General features: G+C 39.5%; 2 protein-coding genes across 18 annotated transcripts in view; both read right to left on the reverse strand.

The window, feature by feature from the left end:
- Positions 1 to 417: 417 nt before the first annotated feature.
- On the reverse strand, positions 418 to 10,538 carry CFAP298 (cilia and flagella associated protein 298). 8 transcript variants are annotated; one of them, XM_075171363.1, is made up of 8 exons: positions 10,505 to 10,538; positions 10,066 to 10,245; positions 8,034 to 8,201; positions 6,145 to 6,212; positions 3,799 to 3,957; positions 3,177 to 3,308; positions 912 to 1,007; positions 418 to 811 (listed from the first exon to the last, which is right to left on the reverse strand). In XM_075171363.1, the coding sequence occupies exons 2-8, from the start codon at positions 10,202 to 10,204 to the stop codon at positions 701 to 703; spliced, it is 873 nt and encodes a 290-aa protein (XP_075027464.1). In that variant the 5' UTR covers positions 10,205 to 10,245; positions 10,505 to 10,538; the 3' UTR covers positions 418 to 700. The 8 variants fall into 8 exon arrangements, with proteins under 8 accessions (XP_075027464.1, XP_075027443.1, XP_075027454.1 ...); XM_075171342.1 differs by having other exon boundaries at positions 10,453 to 10,520; XM_075171353.1 differs by having other exon boundaries at positions 10,481 to 10,509.
- A 135-nt stretch (positions 10,539 to 10,673) lies between these two features.
- SYNJ1 (synaptojanin 1) overlaps positions 10,674 to 15,765 on the reverse strand; it is a 66,438-nt gene continuing 61,346 nt past the window's right edge. For all 10 annotated transcript variants that reach the window (XM_075171317.1, XM_075171240.1, XM_075171297.1 and 7 more), the window contains one exon: positions 10,674 to 13,871. In XM_075171317.1, coding sequence (XP_075027418.1) covers positions 13,017 to 13,871 — 855 coding nt within the window. In that variant the 3' untranslated portion in view covers positions 10,674 to 13,016. The remainder of the gene's footprint in view (positions 13,872 to 15,765) is intronic.

Here is a 15,765-nt window from a genome sequence, read left to right on the forward strand (position 1 = left end):
TGCTTACTTTTGTAAACAGATTTCTGTCAATCTTTATATAAAAGCATCATGGCTAACAGCTTCTTAAACTGAATGAGATCACTAGGTTGCCTTCCAAGACTAAACCAAAAGAATGAAAATGAAGCATTCCACAAGGATTTTCATGTTATTTGTGTTTACATAAAAATACTTCCTTTAAACAATTGTTAAGAGGTCAACTCATTTAAAAATGATAGTTTGGGACTAGCTATGTTGAAATGCAAACAAGCACATAAAAATCACTAACTTTCACTGGATTAGCCTGGGAAAATTGATTTCTTATAAAATAAATTACCTTCAACAGACTGTACTATCTAAAAGAAATGCAAGAATCAGGAAGAAAGTATAAAGACCACTCAAAACAATACCAAACATTCTAATGCATATTTACTAGATATATTATCTATGAAATAGTTTAACATTTCAATATTCAAATCACAAGTTTCTAAGAAAATAATGAACTTCAACAGGATTGATTCTATTCTTTGCAGAGACAAGTGCTGCTACAGTTCCATGGAAATGTAAACATTTATTGAAAACCTAAGGCTGAAACAGGCATCTGCTACGGAAGTGACAACTTCAGCTTTTGTCAGCAGAATCTACCGCACACAACACAACTCCTTATTGCAAACAGGTGTATCAACCAAACAGCTTAAAGAGGCAAGAAGGTGTTTGCAGAGCTTCATCTTGGCCCCCACTTGATGTCTTTTACACCATGAAATTGCCTTTTCAAAGCATGGTTGTCTGCCCACTCAGCATTTAGAAATGAGTCATCGTCATCCTCTTCTAGTTTCTGTAAACAGAACCGACAGGTTAAGAAGGCAGTAATGAATGTAACCTGCGGTTAGTGTCTACAGCAGCACAGCTCACATACAGTAAAAAGAGACTGTTACCTTAAGTTCCTCCTGCTTTCTGTAGTAATACAGCATCATTTGTTTTTGATCTTCATGACTAATCAGAGGTTCACGCCCGGGAGCGCCTTGTCCTTTCTGAAAGGGAAATCGTAAATTTTATTTATGATGGCATTTGTGATACAAAAGAGAAGCTGCTAGGCAAAGATAGCAAAATCTTTCTTCAGACAATAGGATTTCTCAAACTTAGTAAAGTCCCTCAGGACAGGAAAATAAATGTTGAGGAACTTCTGCTGCATTCTGCTGCAAGTGAGAATTATTTTTTCACCTCAGCATCTGAATCACGCTGTCAATTTCGTGAACATCAATGGAAGCTGCAAACAGGATTGAGTCTATTTTACTTAAACTTCCACTCTAGAAGACATAATAAATCTCTCTGCTTTAAGGCTGTTCTAGATGTCTCAGGATGGGCCCATCCATCTTTAGCTGCCCTGCTAATACAGACCAAGATGGCATATGACTTAGTAAAGCAGGGAAGGAAGGCAGTTAAAAAACACTACAAATAAAATAAATTTTATTATTTGTTACTACAAATAAAAGAAAAAAAAATTTTTCCAGGCAACTGCCCTCATGGAAGAAATGATGTGCACAGCAGAAAACAGCTGATGACAGCTATTGTCAACAATGGCAAACAGAACAGTTTGAATGTAGATGGTGAATCCTCTCTGGAACAAAAAGGGTCTGAGGTGGTTTAAATCAGCTCTCCAACCCATGAATGCAGGCATCCCTTGTCAGATAGAAAACCACCGTACTACTTTGCATTCTCTGAAGAGGTCTATCAACTAATTAAACAGTAAGACAACTTTCCTGGGAGCCTACGCTTCAATGGCTGTTGAATGGTCACACAATTTTTCAGTCACCCTGATAGGAAAGAGAAAGCAATTCTGGTCTTCTAAATAACAAACACATAAATCGCTTGACTTATCTTTGAGGAATTCTATTGGAGACACCTGCAGATAATAACATTTGCCATAAACATTAATGCTTTCTGTGGCAGAGAAGCTCTCACTGACATGGAACTGAAATGCAGCTCCAGAATAATTCTGAGCTATGGATTAAGTACTCTGAGACATCCGACATTCACAAAAGCACCCTCTGAATGTGGTATTATATACATATAGACACGAACAGGGTGAGCATCTTCTGACAGAGCTCTGAAAGTGAATTGAAACACCAAACATTCTTCCCTTGATTATGGCATTCTCACCAGAGATGAACACAACTGCGCAGTTAGTACAAAATCACTTTGTCCAAAAAAAAAATGAACAGTAGCGTGGCACTAATTCTGATATTGCAAGAACATGACTATCGCGTCAGACACCAGTATACATTTAATGACTGGCTTTTGCTGAAGCATCAGGTCCATAAAACTGAGGAGCAGCAGGAGATCTTTGCCTCATTTTAGCTCATTACTCCAGAGGATGACTCAGAACTGTGTTCACAATTAATACAGAAGGCCTCATCTGCTTCACCACATCTGACAACTGGGAAGTCTCATTTCTTGAAAAAAATTTCAGCTGGGAGCTTTAGGTGAGCTGGAGCCGACAGCACAACTGGGTGGTGCAGGCCCAGCAGCTCGTTCTTCCTTCTAGCACTCAGCCACTTCTCACTGAACACTTTGGGAGGGCGTAAGTTCAGGCTCTTCCACAACCCGTGTCCTCTCAAAGAAGATGCACGCCCACATTTCCAAGTCAACTGAGACAGTTTGAGGACCTGCTGTCAAGAAGCTCAGGACATCACAGGCAGGGGATTACTGAGTTACAGACACTGTCTTTCAGACACAGAACAGACTGAAATGGGGATGAGAGGTATCCACACCAGGTATGCACAAAACATTAAAACTGTTTTTTAAAGGCCAGAATTGGAGACAAAAACATTCACAAGTACAAGTAGAAAAAATGAATGACTGGGTCTATTCAGTGCTCTGCACTGAGATGGAACTGAGAGCCAGTTGAGGTTTTTTTAAACTTTTCAGTTTGTATTTCATCTATTTTTAAATACCTCTTTGCTGTACTTTAGAAAAGTGCTATGGAGCAAGTAATAGCAACTACAGTATTTAACTGACAGACAAAGGAATTACTAAAGAAAAACTTAGAATATAATAAATTAAAATAGATGTACAGTTTTAAGACACTCAAGCCGGAACTAATCTAATCCATTTTATACACCTACGGACAATTCTCTTCCACAGAGAATTAGACAGACAAAGGTGAATAACTTGTAAAGAAATCTACCAGCGATACTGACTTTCTGTATCTTGACAATGATGGTTGTTTTCTCATTTTTGCCTACATAGTCAGAGAGCAACTTTGTTTCTTTCAACTCCTTTCCTGCCCACCATAATTGTGCTTCTGATTCTTCTATAACTTCAAGTCCAGCCTGTGACAAATAAACAAACAAGGTGAAGTGTTGGGGGGGTTGATTTTTGCTTTTTTCCAAAAACAGAAAAATTTTCTGGGAAAATATTTCTGGAATGTCTAACAGAAAGGCCAGTGTAATTTTTACACTATACTTTTGCTACATATTTCTCCTCATACTAATCTACAGCATTTTCGTTCATATTCCATTCAATCTTGATCTGACATAAACACTTTGGGCAATAAATTCTCAACACTGGCATTAGAAAGAAATTACAAGCTATTTAAAATGAGTCCCAGACTTACCTGAACTTTGTATGTAACATTTTAAATAAACTTCATTCATCTTATTTCTAGTTAAGCTATTGGTGTGCTTTTACATAAACTATCAGACAAAAATATTAAACAAAACTTGTCATGCAAGTGAAAACAACCTTCATTGATAAAATGGAGAACAGCATAGCACGTATTTAACCCAGGCACTCATATAATCCAAATACATTACTGCATACATGAGTTCCCGACAAGTCTTCTTTATCTTCAAACTCCATCCTAACTGGATCATGTGGAGGCAATCCCATTGGATACACAATCATCACAGCCCCTCGGAGCTGGTCCAATGCATCTTTCACCATCTCCATATTAACACACACATTGGCCTGAACTTGTTTCTGAAATACAGGCAGGGATCATTGGTAATTTAAAAAAATATGAAGAAAGACTTTGCTTTGTAGTCAGTTCAAAGGTTCAACAGTGGCATATTTGAGCAAAGCTAGCTGGCTGCACAAAGTTATTGGAAGCACAAATTTTCTCGTTTGAATACCGACTTCTGAATACATCACTACACTTTTGCCCCCTCCATTTAGCTTGCTTACACTGGGGGGGTGGAGGGAGGAGGGGATACCGACTTCTGAATACATCACTACACTTTTGCCCCCTCCATTTAGCTTGCTTACACTGTGGGGGGGTGGAGGGAGGAGGGGAAGAGAGATCTTCACTAAATCGTGTAGGAGGCATTTAGTAACAAATGTCTGTGGGAATCAGGCATTCAAGTAAGTACGCATATGACCACAGAAACTGGATGGGGAGTCTTTTGTTCCAAGTACTTCTGATTCATGAACAAGATTCAAAACAGCAGAATTCAAGTGAGGGCTAGAGAAGGGGCCTAAAATTAGAGGAAAAAAAATAGAGCACATGTGAGCAGAAGAGTAAAGCTTGGCATATGGCACAGCTTACGCAGAGATCTGTAAGATCAAATACTTGAGATCATTCCAAACCCTACTGCAACAGATAGAGGAAAAACAAGACGCATCTGGAAGAGAAGAAAACGTTTTTGCCTATGGATTTAACAGTTCCAGTATTTTAAGTAACAACATTTATAAAAAAGAGAGCAAGAGAATGTTGCCTCCTTGTGGACATTCTTAAACTAGTTAACTGGCAAGTACAATTGATTTCTCAATCAATGTTTTAAAGACAGGCATATTTCTTCATTTTCATCACTATAAAGTGATGAACCCAACAAACCACTTCACAAACTATCCTTAACTTCATTCACCAGTAATTTCACTCCAGTAATTTCTGGAGTAAGTCAGCGTGCGGTGCGGCAGTTTTGCAACTTTTTATTGTAGATGACAACATGGTATATAGTTGGAAGTTTCACCCCAGGAAGACCCGCAAAGTGAAGACCAGATCTGCAGATATTTTCGACTCCAGAAGTAAAACTACATATTATTAATTTCCTCCCTGTTTAGAAATAGAGTTGATGAGATGCAATCCAACAGAAAAAAAAGTCCATCTGGAGAAAATCTTTATAGTCCAGAAGCTTTAATCTGAAACATCTCTCATTTTGCGCAGATTTTGCTATGACTCAGAACAGTTTGGCTGAAGTCCTGCCTCAATTCAGGGAAGGTTTGGTGCAACTCAGCTCACTGGAAGCACTGCCAGGCAACGGGGCAGTTCCTCTGCTTACCTCCACGAGGCCTTTGGAAACACTGAGCTGCTCGCTCTAAATGGCTGATATGACACTGTTATCAGCAACGAAACAGCCAAGAAGGCCAATTTAAGTGCACAGGCAACACTAAAAATTCAGTAACGTTATCTATTTGCACAACTGGTTTAAAGTTGTTTTAAAGTTCCACACATACTAAATCCCAGAATTGTAGGGGTGGGGAGAAGAAAATTACTTGCAGATGTTTCCAAAAAAGCAATCTGATAACAAATATTACTTAATTTGTATTTCAAAGTCATATGAAAGCTGAGACACAATACAGAGTGTCTACAGATTTGGTAAAGTGAAGTTGAATAATTGAGACCATAGTCCCATCAGGGCACACCCTCACACTTATCCTTAAACACACAAACTCATTGGGACTGAGCATGAGTCCAAGTGTTTGTAAAACCAAGGCCTAATCTAAGAGATTAGAACACATTTTTCAATTAATTATACATAAAACTCAGAAGACTATGTTAATGAGCAAAAGGTATTTTATACCAGGAACATCACAGAACGCAGTTAATTTTTCACCAGAAAACACGACAAGCATTCGCCTAAAGAATGCATCAATAACAAATTAAGAGCGTGTGGATAAAATTAAATGTGATTTAATCATTCAATGTGGTCTCGGCTGCCAGCATTCACTTGGAGTTTAACATCTGATTCCTTAACTTGTTGAACCAGCTTGCCAAAAGCCATTAAGAAAATCATTAACAGAAACATCAGTTTTTATTAGACTGTTCACATCACTTCATGATATTACTCAAAAATTGTTAGCCCTTGCACTGAAAAAAGTCTATTTTTTCTTAAGCTGCCCAACTATTAAGGAAGTCCCACATACCACACGCTACTTCAGGAAACTTACCCTAGAGATTAATGCCTTGGCTTCCTCTATTGTCTTCTTTATAACTTGCTGCATTTTTTCATTTGGAGCTAAAAAGAAGAGACGCATATTTAATGTTCTACACTTACTACAAAGAAACCAAGCAAACAACTTGTCCAGGTTATTCTCTACTGTAAGCAAATGAAACATGGTTAAATCACAAAGCAAGAGAGACACTACTAAGTTGCAGTCTATTTACCAGTTTGCTAGTTCGTTGCCATTTCCTACTAACTTAAGAAACAAAACAGTATTTCTCCTGGGAGAACCAAACTTACTTTTCCACAAAGACATTTGATTGGTATTTGGGACAAAAGTTCTGAGTAGAAAGCAACAGCCATAATCTCACACAACCAAAACCAAGATTCTCTTTCCCATAGTACTTACGACTATTGTGGGCTGTGCTGGCAGATGTGCATAGAAGGGGACAAGAGCTTGGAGTTTTCTGACTTTTTTCCAATTAAAATTTCAATCTATTTCAATTCAGCAAATGCAGTTTTGCAAATACAATGTGTGTTTCATATTATAGTTACCAATTTTAATTGTTATAAAAAGCCTTTCCTCAAAAAAAAAAATCCAATTAAATCATACTTACTCACAGCTGAACATTTAAACGCATCATTTGATGGTATTTAGTTTGGCCCACATTTACATGCTGTTCAATATTATAATTTTGTTAATATTACAAAGCTGTCCTCCCACTAACAAATAAATGCCTGAGTACAACTACAAGTGGTACTGTCCTTACATTAACGTTGCTTGCAAATTTTTACTCTAAGGCCCGACACTGCTCACAACCATGCCAAACAAGACGGGCTTTGTCCGCATGCCTACGTACGAGACACTCAGCTATTTCTGAGAACACAGTCAGGAGGGAAAACATTTCACTATAATATAATCTCTTAAGCAAGTTCAGCAAAGGCTTAAATTTGATTGGGCAATGTGTTATGTTAGAAGAATTATCTTCCCCAACGAAAGACACTCGGAGTAAGCTGTTTGCATATGACAAGTTAAGACTAAGTTATTCAAAGATTCCTCCTTAACTGAGCTGCCCTGCAATCAATGTCTAAAGGACTGCTGACCCAACAAGGGCTCTTGTGGTGTCAGGAGTACAGAGACAAACAGCAAGAAGACAATCGCTGTCTCTTCTGTGCAATCAGTCCTGATGCTCTCGACTCTAAAAGCGGTGGTCGATGCACATATCAAGTGCCAAGGCAAAACCACTTGGCTGGAGTTGCAGAAGGAAAAAGTGACAGGAGTGAGTTCAGTAAGTCTGCGTCATAGCAAATGAGAAAAAAGGAGAAATATTAGAAAAACCACCTGTTAATGTATCTTGGAGCCTCTGGAGAAAAACAGTACACAAGTATGCACTTAAAATGGGAAGAATAAATTAAAGTGAAACAGTCAAACTTGCTTCTGATAATTGTTTACTTATCTTTGGCGCATACTTCCAAGTACTACAGTTGCAAAGTTAAATAACATATGTGCTGAAGTGATATACTACTACTTAGGCTTTTAAATCAATATTACACCAGGCCCTAATCCAAGACAGAAGATTTATATATGTAACTGATATTTTACCTGATCTATTGTGAAAGCAGGCTCTTGAAATGGATACTACTTAACATATCTACAAGTACCTTTAATATAGTTTATTTATAGGACTATTTTTATAATTAGCAAATAAACATGAGCCAGCTAACATGCTGGCCTGAAATATTTATACTTAACATCTACTCATTTTTTTTCACCTTCCAGGACAGTGAGGTACAAGTGAAAGGTCCAGATCCAGAATTACAGTTTTCATGTTCCTCATTATATTACAGATTATCTGTGCCTGCAGGGAATGAAACAAACATTTATGATTGATTTACCATGTCCATTTCTTCGCCCAATTTCATCCTTCTTGAAGACACTTCCACCACTTGGTACACACTTTTCTGCCCACTCATCCTTTAACTTCAGTTCTTCGATTTGCTCATCTGTCAGTCCTTGCATATTATAAGGCAAGAAAACACCATGCTCTGCCAGCTCCTCCATCTCTTTAAAGTGTTTAGAGAACAAGATTAAAAATCTATGTTATTGAGAACATACCATTTACAAAAGCCTTTCACATTATGTACACGCAGGCAAAACTTACTCCTAGCCTTCAGTTTCTAAAGAGCTAAGTATATGGAATAAATAATAAGGTTTATATGTACACACATAAGTATACAGCTGTATGTGCTGTAATTACATTAGAATTCATACATTTCACATATATATGAAACAATGTAACAAATGACACAGTGCAGGTATGCAAACCTAGACAATACTTGCTGGCCATAAACTTTCTTTTTAGTATCTCCTTAGTCAGGTATCTCCTTTAGCTGACTGCATATTCCTTTTTCTAAGTACTTTTGGAAAAGCAACTTCTTTCGAAATGGAAAAACATTTTATTGTTATACAGTAATGAATTTCTTTGCAGTTCAGAAAACACATAACTGGACTACCTACAGCTTTGTCCATATGACATCCACCCAAGGGGTCAGATTAGCACCCAGTATGAAATAAAAAGGCCTCTACAATAATTTATGTCTAATCAAGAAACAACAGTACAGGGTAATTCTGGCAGAGACAACAGAGAGGTGTAAATGCTGGTTACCAATGCACAGTCTCACGCAGAGAGAGTAGACAGTGTGTGGATGCAGTTTCCTAACCCTTTTGTCTAGCCTATCACGTCTGACCCACGGCCTGCAAGCTACACTCACTACTTTCCCCCAGAACAAGTTATCCAGCTGTCAGCCCACTTCACAGCATCCTTTCCTTGAAGGCTCTCCAGCCTCTTTACCATCACCATATTAATTAAAGCATATCCATCTCACAACAGACACACCAGAAGTACCCCAAGTCCCACGAAATGGCAATTCTGTTCCCACAGCTGGGAATATAGGCACGCACACGAAAACATAAAGGCTAAGACTAAAGTAGCAAGTACTGTGAAACAACAGCAGGAGATCTGTAGAAAGAGCGAATGCTGAAAATATGGTAACCATGGTGTCTGGGTTTTGGAATTTTTTTTATTTCAGATTAGCCTCAGTATTGCCTCATACACTACATACACATTTGAGAATGGAGCACATCAGGTGTAGATGGACTGCACCCTTCAGGACAGTCTCATCTGAAGGAAATCCCAATTCATGTATTCCCAGGTTGATCCACAAAGCAAACCAAAGTTGGTCAGCAGGGACAAACAGTAAATATTTTTCAAAAGCTGACTCCTGAATTGAACTAAAGTACTAATTTAGACACATCCAGTAACTCTCCATCACATGGCAAGTGGGGGTCTCGCAATAGGCAACAGGAAAATTTCATTCACATATCGGGTACACCTCTGGTCGCAAAGGATTTATGCAGCCACTATGGGACAGGACACACTGCAGTTCAGTCATGCAACAGATGAATTTTCAGCCATGTACAGTGGGAAGCTCGGACCTCCAAATGCTCTCCAAAAAATAAGGACTACTAAAATACCAGAAAGTGAGAGTTTACACGTGGTTTGGCAACTTTGGTGGGGATTCACTGTTGTCTTAAATTGAGGGGAGGATGGCTTCTCTGCTGCTAAGCTGGGATTTGAGAAGTATTTCTGAACTTCTGCCAGCATAGAACCCCTGCGAGGCTGCAGCCAAGCAACCTCCCAGTGCCGCCCCTCAGCTCCTGCTCTGGGAGCCAGCGGGGCACAAACACTCAGGAGACTGAGCAGTGCTCCAGCCCAGGGCAGCCGGGCTCCCGTTGCTCTGAAGGCAGCCCGACCACCCGCCTCAGAGCTCCGCACCCGCCGGAGGTGCGGCCTCCCCCCGTACGCGGCGGGGAGGGAGGAGCCAGCGCCCGCCGGCTGCCGGGGGGATGAGCCCGGCGGGCCGGTACCTGAGCAGAGACGCTGCACCTTCAGCCTCCCGTTGTAGATGCGGGCGACGAGGGGCGCCAGGTCGGCGAGGCGGGCGCTGCCGGCCACCTCCAGCAGGAACTGGCTCTCGTCGCCGCGCTTCACGTGCAGCCGCACCATGGCGGGGTCGGGGCCCGGGCCGCAGCGGCGCCGCTCTGCGCCTGTGTGGGGAGAGGAGGAGGCCGTTAGTGCCGTTGCAGCCGCTGCCGTCTCCCCTCCCCCCACAGCAACGGATCCGCGTCCCTGGATACCGGGGGCGGGAAGGCAGCACGGGGGGAAAGGCCGCGCCCGGCCCTTCCTGGCCACCCTGAGGGCGCGGCACCGCGCACCCCGGTACCGCCGCCTCTCGCACCCGCCCGAGCGCCCACCGCAGCCACGAGCAACGCTATCTCCCACCCGGCGCCCGCCCCGTCCGCCGACCCTGCCCTCCGGCCCGCGGGCGCTTCCGCTTCCGGCCCTCCCGCTGTCGTCACCAGGGACGCTTAAAGGGTCCGCGCACCCCTCCTCCCGGTAGCTGTGAGGAGAGAGGCGCTGGGGCGAGCAGGGTCCCGGGGAAGTACCCGAGGTACCACGAGAGAAAAAGCTAAACTTTCTTAAGGGCAGGTACGTTTATTTCATGAATACACCACCGCCTTCCACAGGGCAGTGGGGAAGGTTGTACGCCACCGAGTGTCGATAGTGCAGCTCTGGAAGGGATACAGCCATAAATACCGGTGTGCCACGAGCAGGAAAATCGTTACATTGAACACAGCCATTTACCACAGGGAACACGGAATTCATGAAAGTGTGTGGAGCGTTTCTGATTTTAATTCTTAGTCTTTTCAGAACTTCTTCTAGTAATTATTTTCGTTAATACACGTTACAGCGGTTAGCTATATATATATATATACACACACATACACGCACGACATTTTTGGAGCATTTCTTGTGATCTTTGCAGTACTTTGCTGTCAACCTCCGTAATCCTGTAAAGTGTAGAGGTGCTGTATACCAGGTACATTTTAGACAGTAGTTTTTAATCACTGTAATTAAATAGTCAACAAAGAACATATTTATCACGTAACTCCCACTAGCAAAAAGTTTCCCCCAAAAATTGTTTTGCTAATGTAAGAATATACCAAAACACCAATCACACAGATGTTTATAGCAACAGTTTAAAACAAGGTAATTCACATACTGAAGCACAAGGAGTATAGTACCACTGCTGTTTAAAATGTACAAGTACTGTTAAATGACCTGAACGGAAAAAAGCACAATATAAAACTCACTATCGTCACTCCTCTATCCAACTGCAGCTCATGGCCAACCATACACTGTTTAAAGGAAGAGTGGATTATTTTATAAATAATGTTTTAATAGCATTTGAGAATTTAAAAAAAAGTACTGTCATCGTGTATTTTGCTACTATAAGTATAACGCTAGTATGTTGTGTTTCAGTCCCTGGTTTTGCAGAACCAGTACAGTTTGTTCGCAAGTAAGCCAATGCGTGTAGGCATGTATTTGCAGTCCCCCAAGAGATGACAATGTTGTGACACATTCAGCTTTGGATGAAAGCACGCAGCTGCATATACAAGTTACGTCCTAAGACACTGTAAGGAGAACTGCAGGGTTTTATAGCATACATAAACGGAGCTAAGTTAATCAGTTATTTTAAATTGCTTCAAGATAACAAAATATCGTGTTCTATGTAATCTCATGTGAGCTTTAGAAAATCATAAAGCGCAAAGAGTTGCGTTTCTATAGCATAATATGTAGAACTGTGACTTAGCCTTCACTAGCCTCAAAGCAGCACCACGCAGAGGATGGTCACTGTCTCTGGGCGAGGCAGAGTCACTCATTTAGTTTTAACTGCAAAAGTGACAGAATGATATGGTTCAGCTCAGAGAATTTACTGTTCTCCTGGTTTCTTTGAAAGTAAGATTTTAAAAATACGGCAGCAAGTCTAGTAGATGGGGAAGATGCTGAGCGGACAGCCCAATCACATTAAAATGACTTTCTCCTTCTCTGATGTAACATGGCTGCTGATTCCCTCACTCAGGTCTTTCTATAGGACAAGAAAGCCCTTCTAATGTGCAAAAGAGGAGAGTGGGACAAGCCAACTCCAATACGTTGTCTGCAAGTGGTAAAGACTGCTTTGTATCTCAAAACCCAAGGGGAATTTTTTTCCAGAAGTTGAGGGAAAACTTCTTGTATCAGTTGTTTCCAATTTGTGGAAAAAAGTATCTTTAAAATAGTAATGAATAAATGGATGATATGGAACAATTATTCTGAAGTAATGCTAGTGAATATATGTCACAATAATATTTAATAGCTGAAATGTACTGACACAGAAAATTAAAGTCAAATATTGAATATATTAATATGCAAAGTTTTGTTTGTATTTTGAAATTAAACTATTTTTGTTGTGCCTCAAATTCAAATATAAGCCTTACAAATATCCATAGCCTCTATTATAAATTAAATAACTTCTGAACAATACTTGTCAACATTCAAATCTCAATAAACTTTGGCAGCTCTTTGGTAAATACTTATAAATATCAATTAACAAAACAGTAAAAAGGGAGTGGGCAGGCTACCAGCAGGCAGCCTCTTTTTTTTTGAAATTCCACAAAGGGGAACAGAAATGAGAGCTCCCTAAGCAAAAACTATTTCCAAGACTGGTATATTTTAATGAGATTCATAGCTCATCCTTCTTTTCTCTGTCTATTCAAACACTATTACATCAGGATTTTAATAAATTTCAGACAATTTTTTGTGCTCTACCATATATACATATTCAAAATTTATACACAAACAATAGTGGCTGTTTACGAGTAGAGTTACGTTTCAGTGCATTTGACAATTAATTATTGCACACAGAATAATCTCAAATGCCCAATTATTCTACTGGATAAATGTAACAACAAATAGAACCTCTTATATTTTTTAACCTCTATCTTTCTGTAAAATCTTGTGTTGGTGACACCTTAGGTGCCAAAGAAGTGAAAGGATCTGTGGGGGATCTGTTGCTGGTTATTCTTGATGGTATAGGAGGTGCAGGTGGTCTTCTTGCTGGCATTGTATAGAAGCAATCAGTAGAACTTTTATTCCAGTCATTATCAAAGTTAAAGTCTGAACCAAGAAAAGTATTTTGTTCAGTGCCCAGCAAATCTGGAGATCCAGCTGACTTCCTGGAACTGATTTGCTTAAAATCTGGAACACTTTTAGATGGCTTTAGCTTTACATTGAAATCCTCCTCCTCATCATCAAACGTTACCCATCCTTTTGGCTGTACATTTTTTACCAGGAGAGATTTACTTCGCAAGCAAAAAGTGTTTTCAGATGCATCAACAGAAAATACAGGCTTGCTTGTATTACAGCTGGGGGGATTTAGAGAAGGGAAAGGATTGCAAGCAGCACGTCCTTCTAGTAAATGTGAAGTTATTTCAGACTCTTGCGTTTCCGTTCTAAATGGGTTTCCATCATTAGGAGTTCTTTCAGTGAATGGATTTGTGCAGTTCAGTCCAGTAATAAATGGATTTGGAGAGCTGCGCATATGTTCCTGGGATGTGTTAAAGGTTGGAATAGGAGGCATTGCTGGCATGCAACTTACAGTATTCAAAACATCAGCATTTCCTTGTGTTGCTGAAGGCAACTGTATCAACTCCTTTTGGTTTAAAGTCGGAACAGGTGATGTTCGAACAGACGTCTGCATCTTTGACACAAGCAGCTTAAATGACAAATCTTCAAAAGGGTCACTGTTTAACTGTGTTTCAAGTTTAGTGCCATACGTTCCATTTGTTTTAATCTGGAAAGAAAACAAGGTGCTTAGTAATCACGTGGCTGTCTGTTTTAAGATTATTACTAACTCCCCATTTCCCACGCTTCTATGAGAAGAAAAGAAGCTCTTGGCCTTAAACTGAAACTTCAATACAATTTGGTTGTAACTTGCACAACGCACTTGTAGTAGAATGATTGCTTCTTTTCTGGAAAACAATAACCCTTAACCCCTTCTCTGAAGAAAAGCCTACTAGCTGTTAAACACAATTTTCCCTCTTGCTGGTTGATGCAACTTGAATCTACTTCATGCAGGTCAGAATCCTAGCCAAAAGCACTAGTGGACATCGTATAAGAAAATCTTTAAGAAACTTGGGAAATGATGCTGTATTCTAAACAAGTGATAACCCAGCACAAATATGAAATAAAAGGCTCTAGACTTCATTGTTTGAGAGTTTATAACACTGGTGTTACAAGCAATATTTAAGCATCACAATGAAAGGAAAAATTAGCGTTATTAGTATATGCACTTCAGACATTTCTATGTAGACATATGCATCTGTAGGCATCTCCAGTGCTTCTTGACATGTAAAGGTACGATCATCAGTTTGTAATATTTTAAAATGGCAAGTTATCATTGTTTAGAATAATACCAAATAGAGAAGACACTTTGCTCCACAGAACTTCTCATCTTTTAAAAACAAAATATTCCTGTTTTTATAAATTTCTTCAAACAACAATGCAACTTTTATACCTTGTAACAACTGTCCAAAAAGGTAGAATATCTACCTTTGTTCAAGTCATCACACTGACAGAACAGAGTTTGGAGCTTCCCCTTATTAAGTGAATGCAAAGAATTAAGCTTAAGTTAAAACAGCTTCTGAGAATTTAAATTTCACAAACAAATTTGTCATTTTACACATGACCTTAATATACCCAAATAGTTTGGATATTTCGCAGGAAAATTCTGTTAAGTAATGTTTTGTTGAACTAGGATGTTAGCTAAAACTATCAACTAAAACTATCAGCCTACACTCAATCTTTAAACATCCTGGTTTTACTACATTTATTGTGAATAGTTTGAAGCATGTCTCCACATATCCACTGCCTAAGCAGTTATGCAAAATTAGTCTACAGTCTTTAGAGGCTCTCAGGAATAATAATAATATTATAAGTTTTTCCCTATGTAACCAGCATAGCAATTTCTTTTTAAAAAATTGCAGTTGTAGCTTGACTTGGTTGGCAGGAGAAACGAAGTATGCTGGCAACAATGCATGTGCTCTGGTGGTTTTTTTTGAAACAACAGTGTCGGTTACATGCATCCTTGGTACTACTACGTCAAAGTTTCTGAAATAGATGAGGTCTAACGTAACCAAACCATAAATAGAGTACTTCAATATTGGTATTTTTATATGTATATAGTAAATGTTTTGGAAAATAATATTAAAACAAAGGCATCAAGTAACTGAGGGGGGAAATGTGAAAAATTGAACTGTAGAAAGAATATAAATCAAATGCAGCTTGGCACCAGCTGGTTAAGTCCTGTGTTCATTAACCAAGTAATCAAAAAGTACAAGATCCCAAAGAAACTACGAATCCCAGTTGCTCTTTACTGTAAGTAAAAATTTGCTCTGAATAATTCTGGAACCAAATTCTTTTACAATTGTGACAAACAGTATATTTTAAGTTCTCTGTTCTTTGAGAAATGTGAAATATGGGTTTTATTTTGAAAAAACTTTGGCAGTGCAATTGCATCAGGATTTATTTGTATTAAAGACAAATGTTAACTCCAACACCTACTCATTTTTTTCCAAATAGACTAAGACCAGGAGATTCAGCAGTGACTAAGCAACATACGTGAGGTTCCAGGTGTTTCATAAAAGATGATGAAGCAAAATACTTGCTGTAGCACTACTAAATACAGT

This window comes from Calonectris borealis, chromosome 1 (assembly GCF_964195595.1).
Source record: "Calonectris borealis chromosome 1, bCalBor7.hap1.2, whole genome shotgun sequence".
In the NCBI taxonomy this organism is placed as follows: Eukaryota; Metazoa; Chordata; class Aves; order Procellariiformes; family Procellariidae; genus Calonectris; species Calonectris borealis.

Coding starts and splice junctions, on each gene's coding strand:
- CFAP298 (XM_075171363.1), bottom strand. CDS start 10,204: ATGGTGCGGCTGCACGTGAAGCGCGGCGACGAGAGCCAGTTCCTGCTG. Junction 8,202..10,065: donor GGTGCAGCGTCTCTGCTCAG/GTACCGGCCCGC, acceptor AACACTTTAAAG/AGATGGAGGAGCTGGCAGAG. Junction 3,309..3,798: donor AAGACTTGTCGGGAACTCAT/GTATGCAGTAAT, acceptor TATTTGTCACAG/GCTGGACTTGAAGTTATAGA.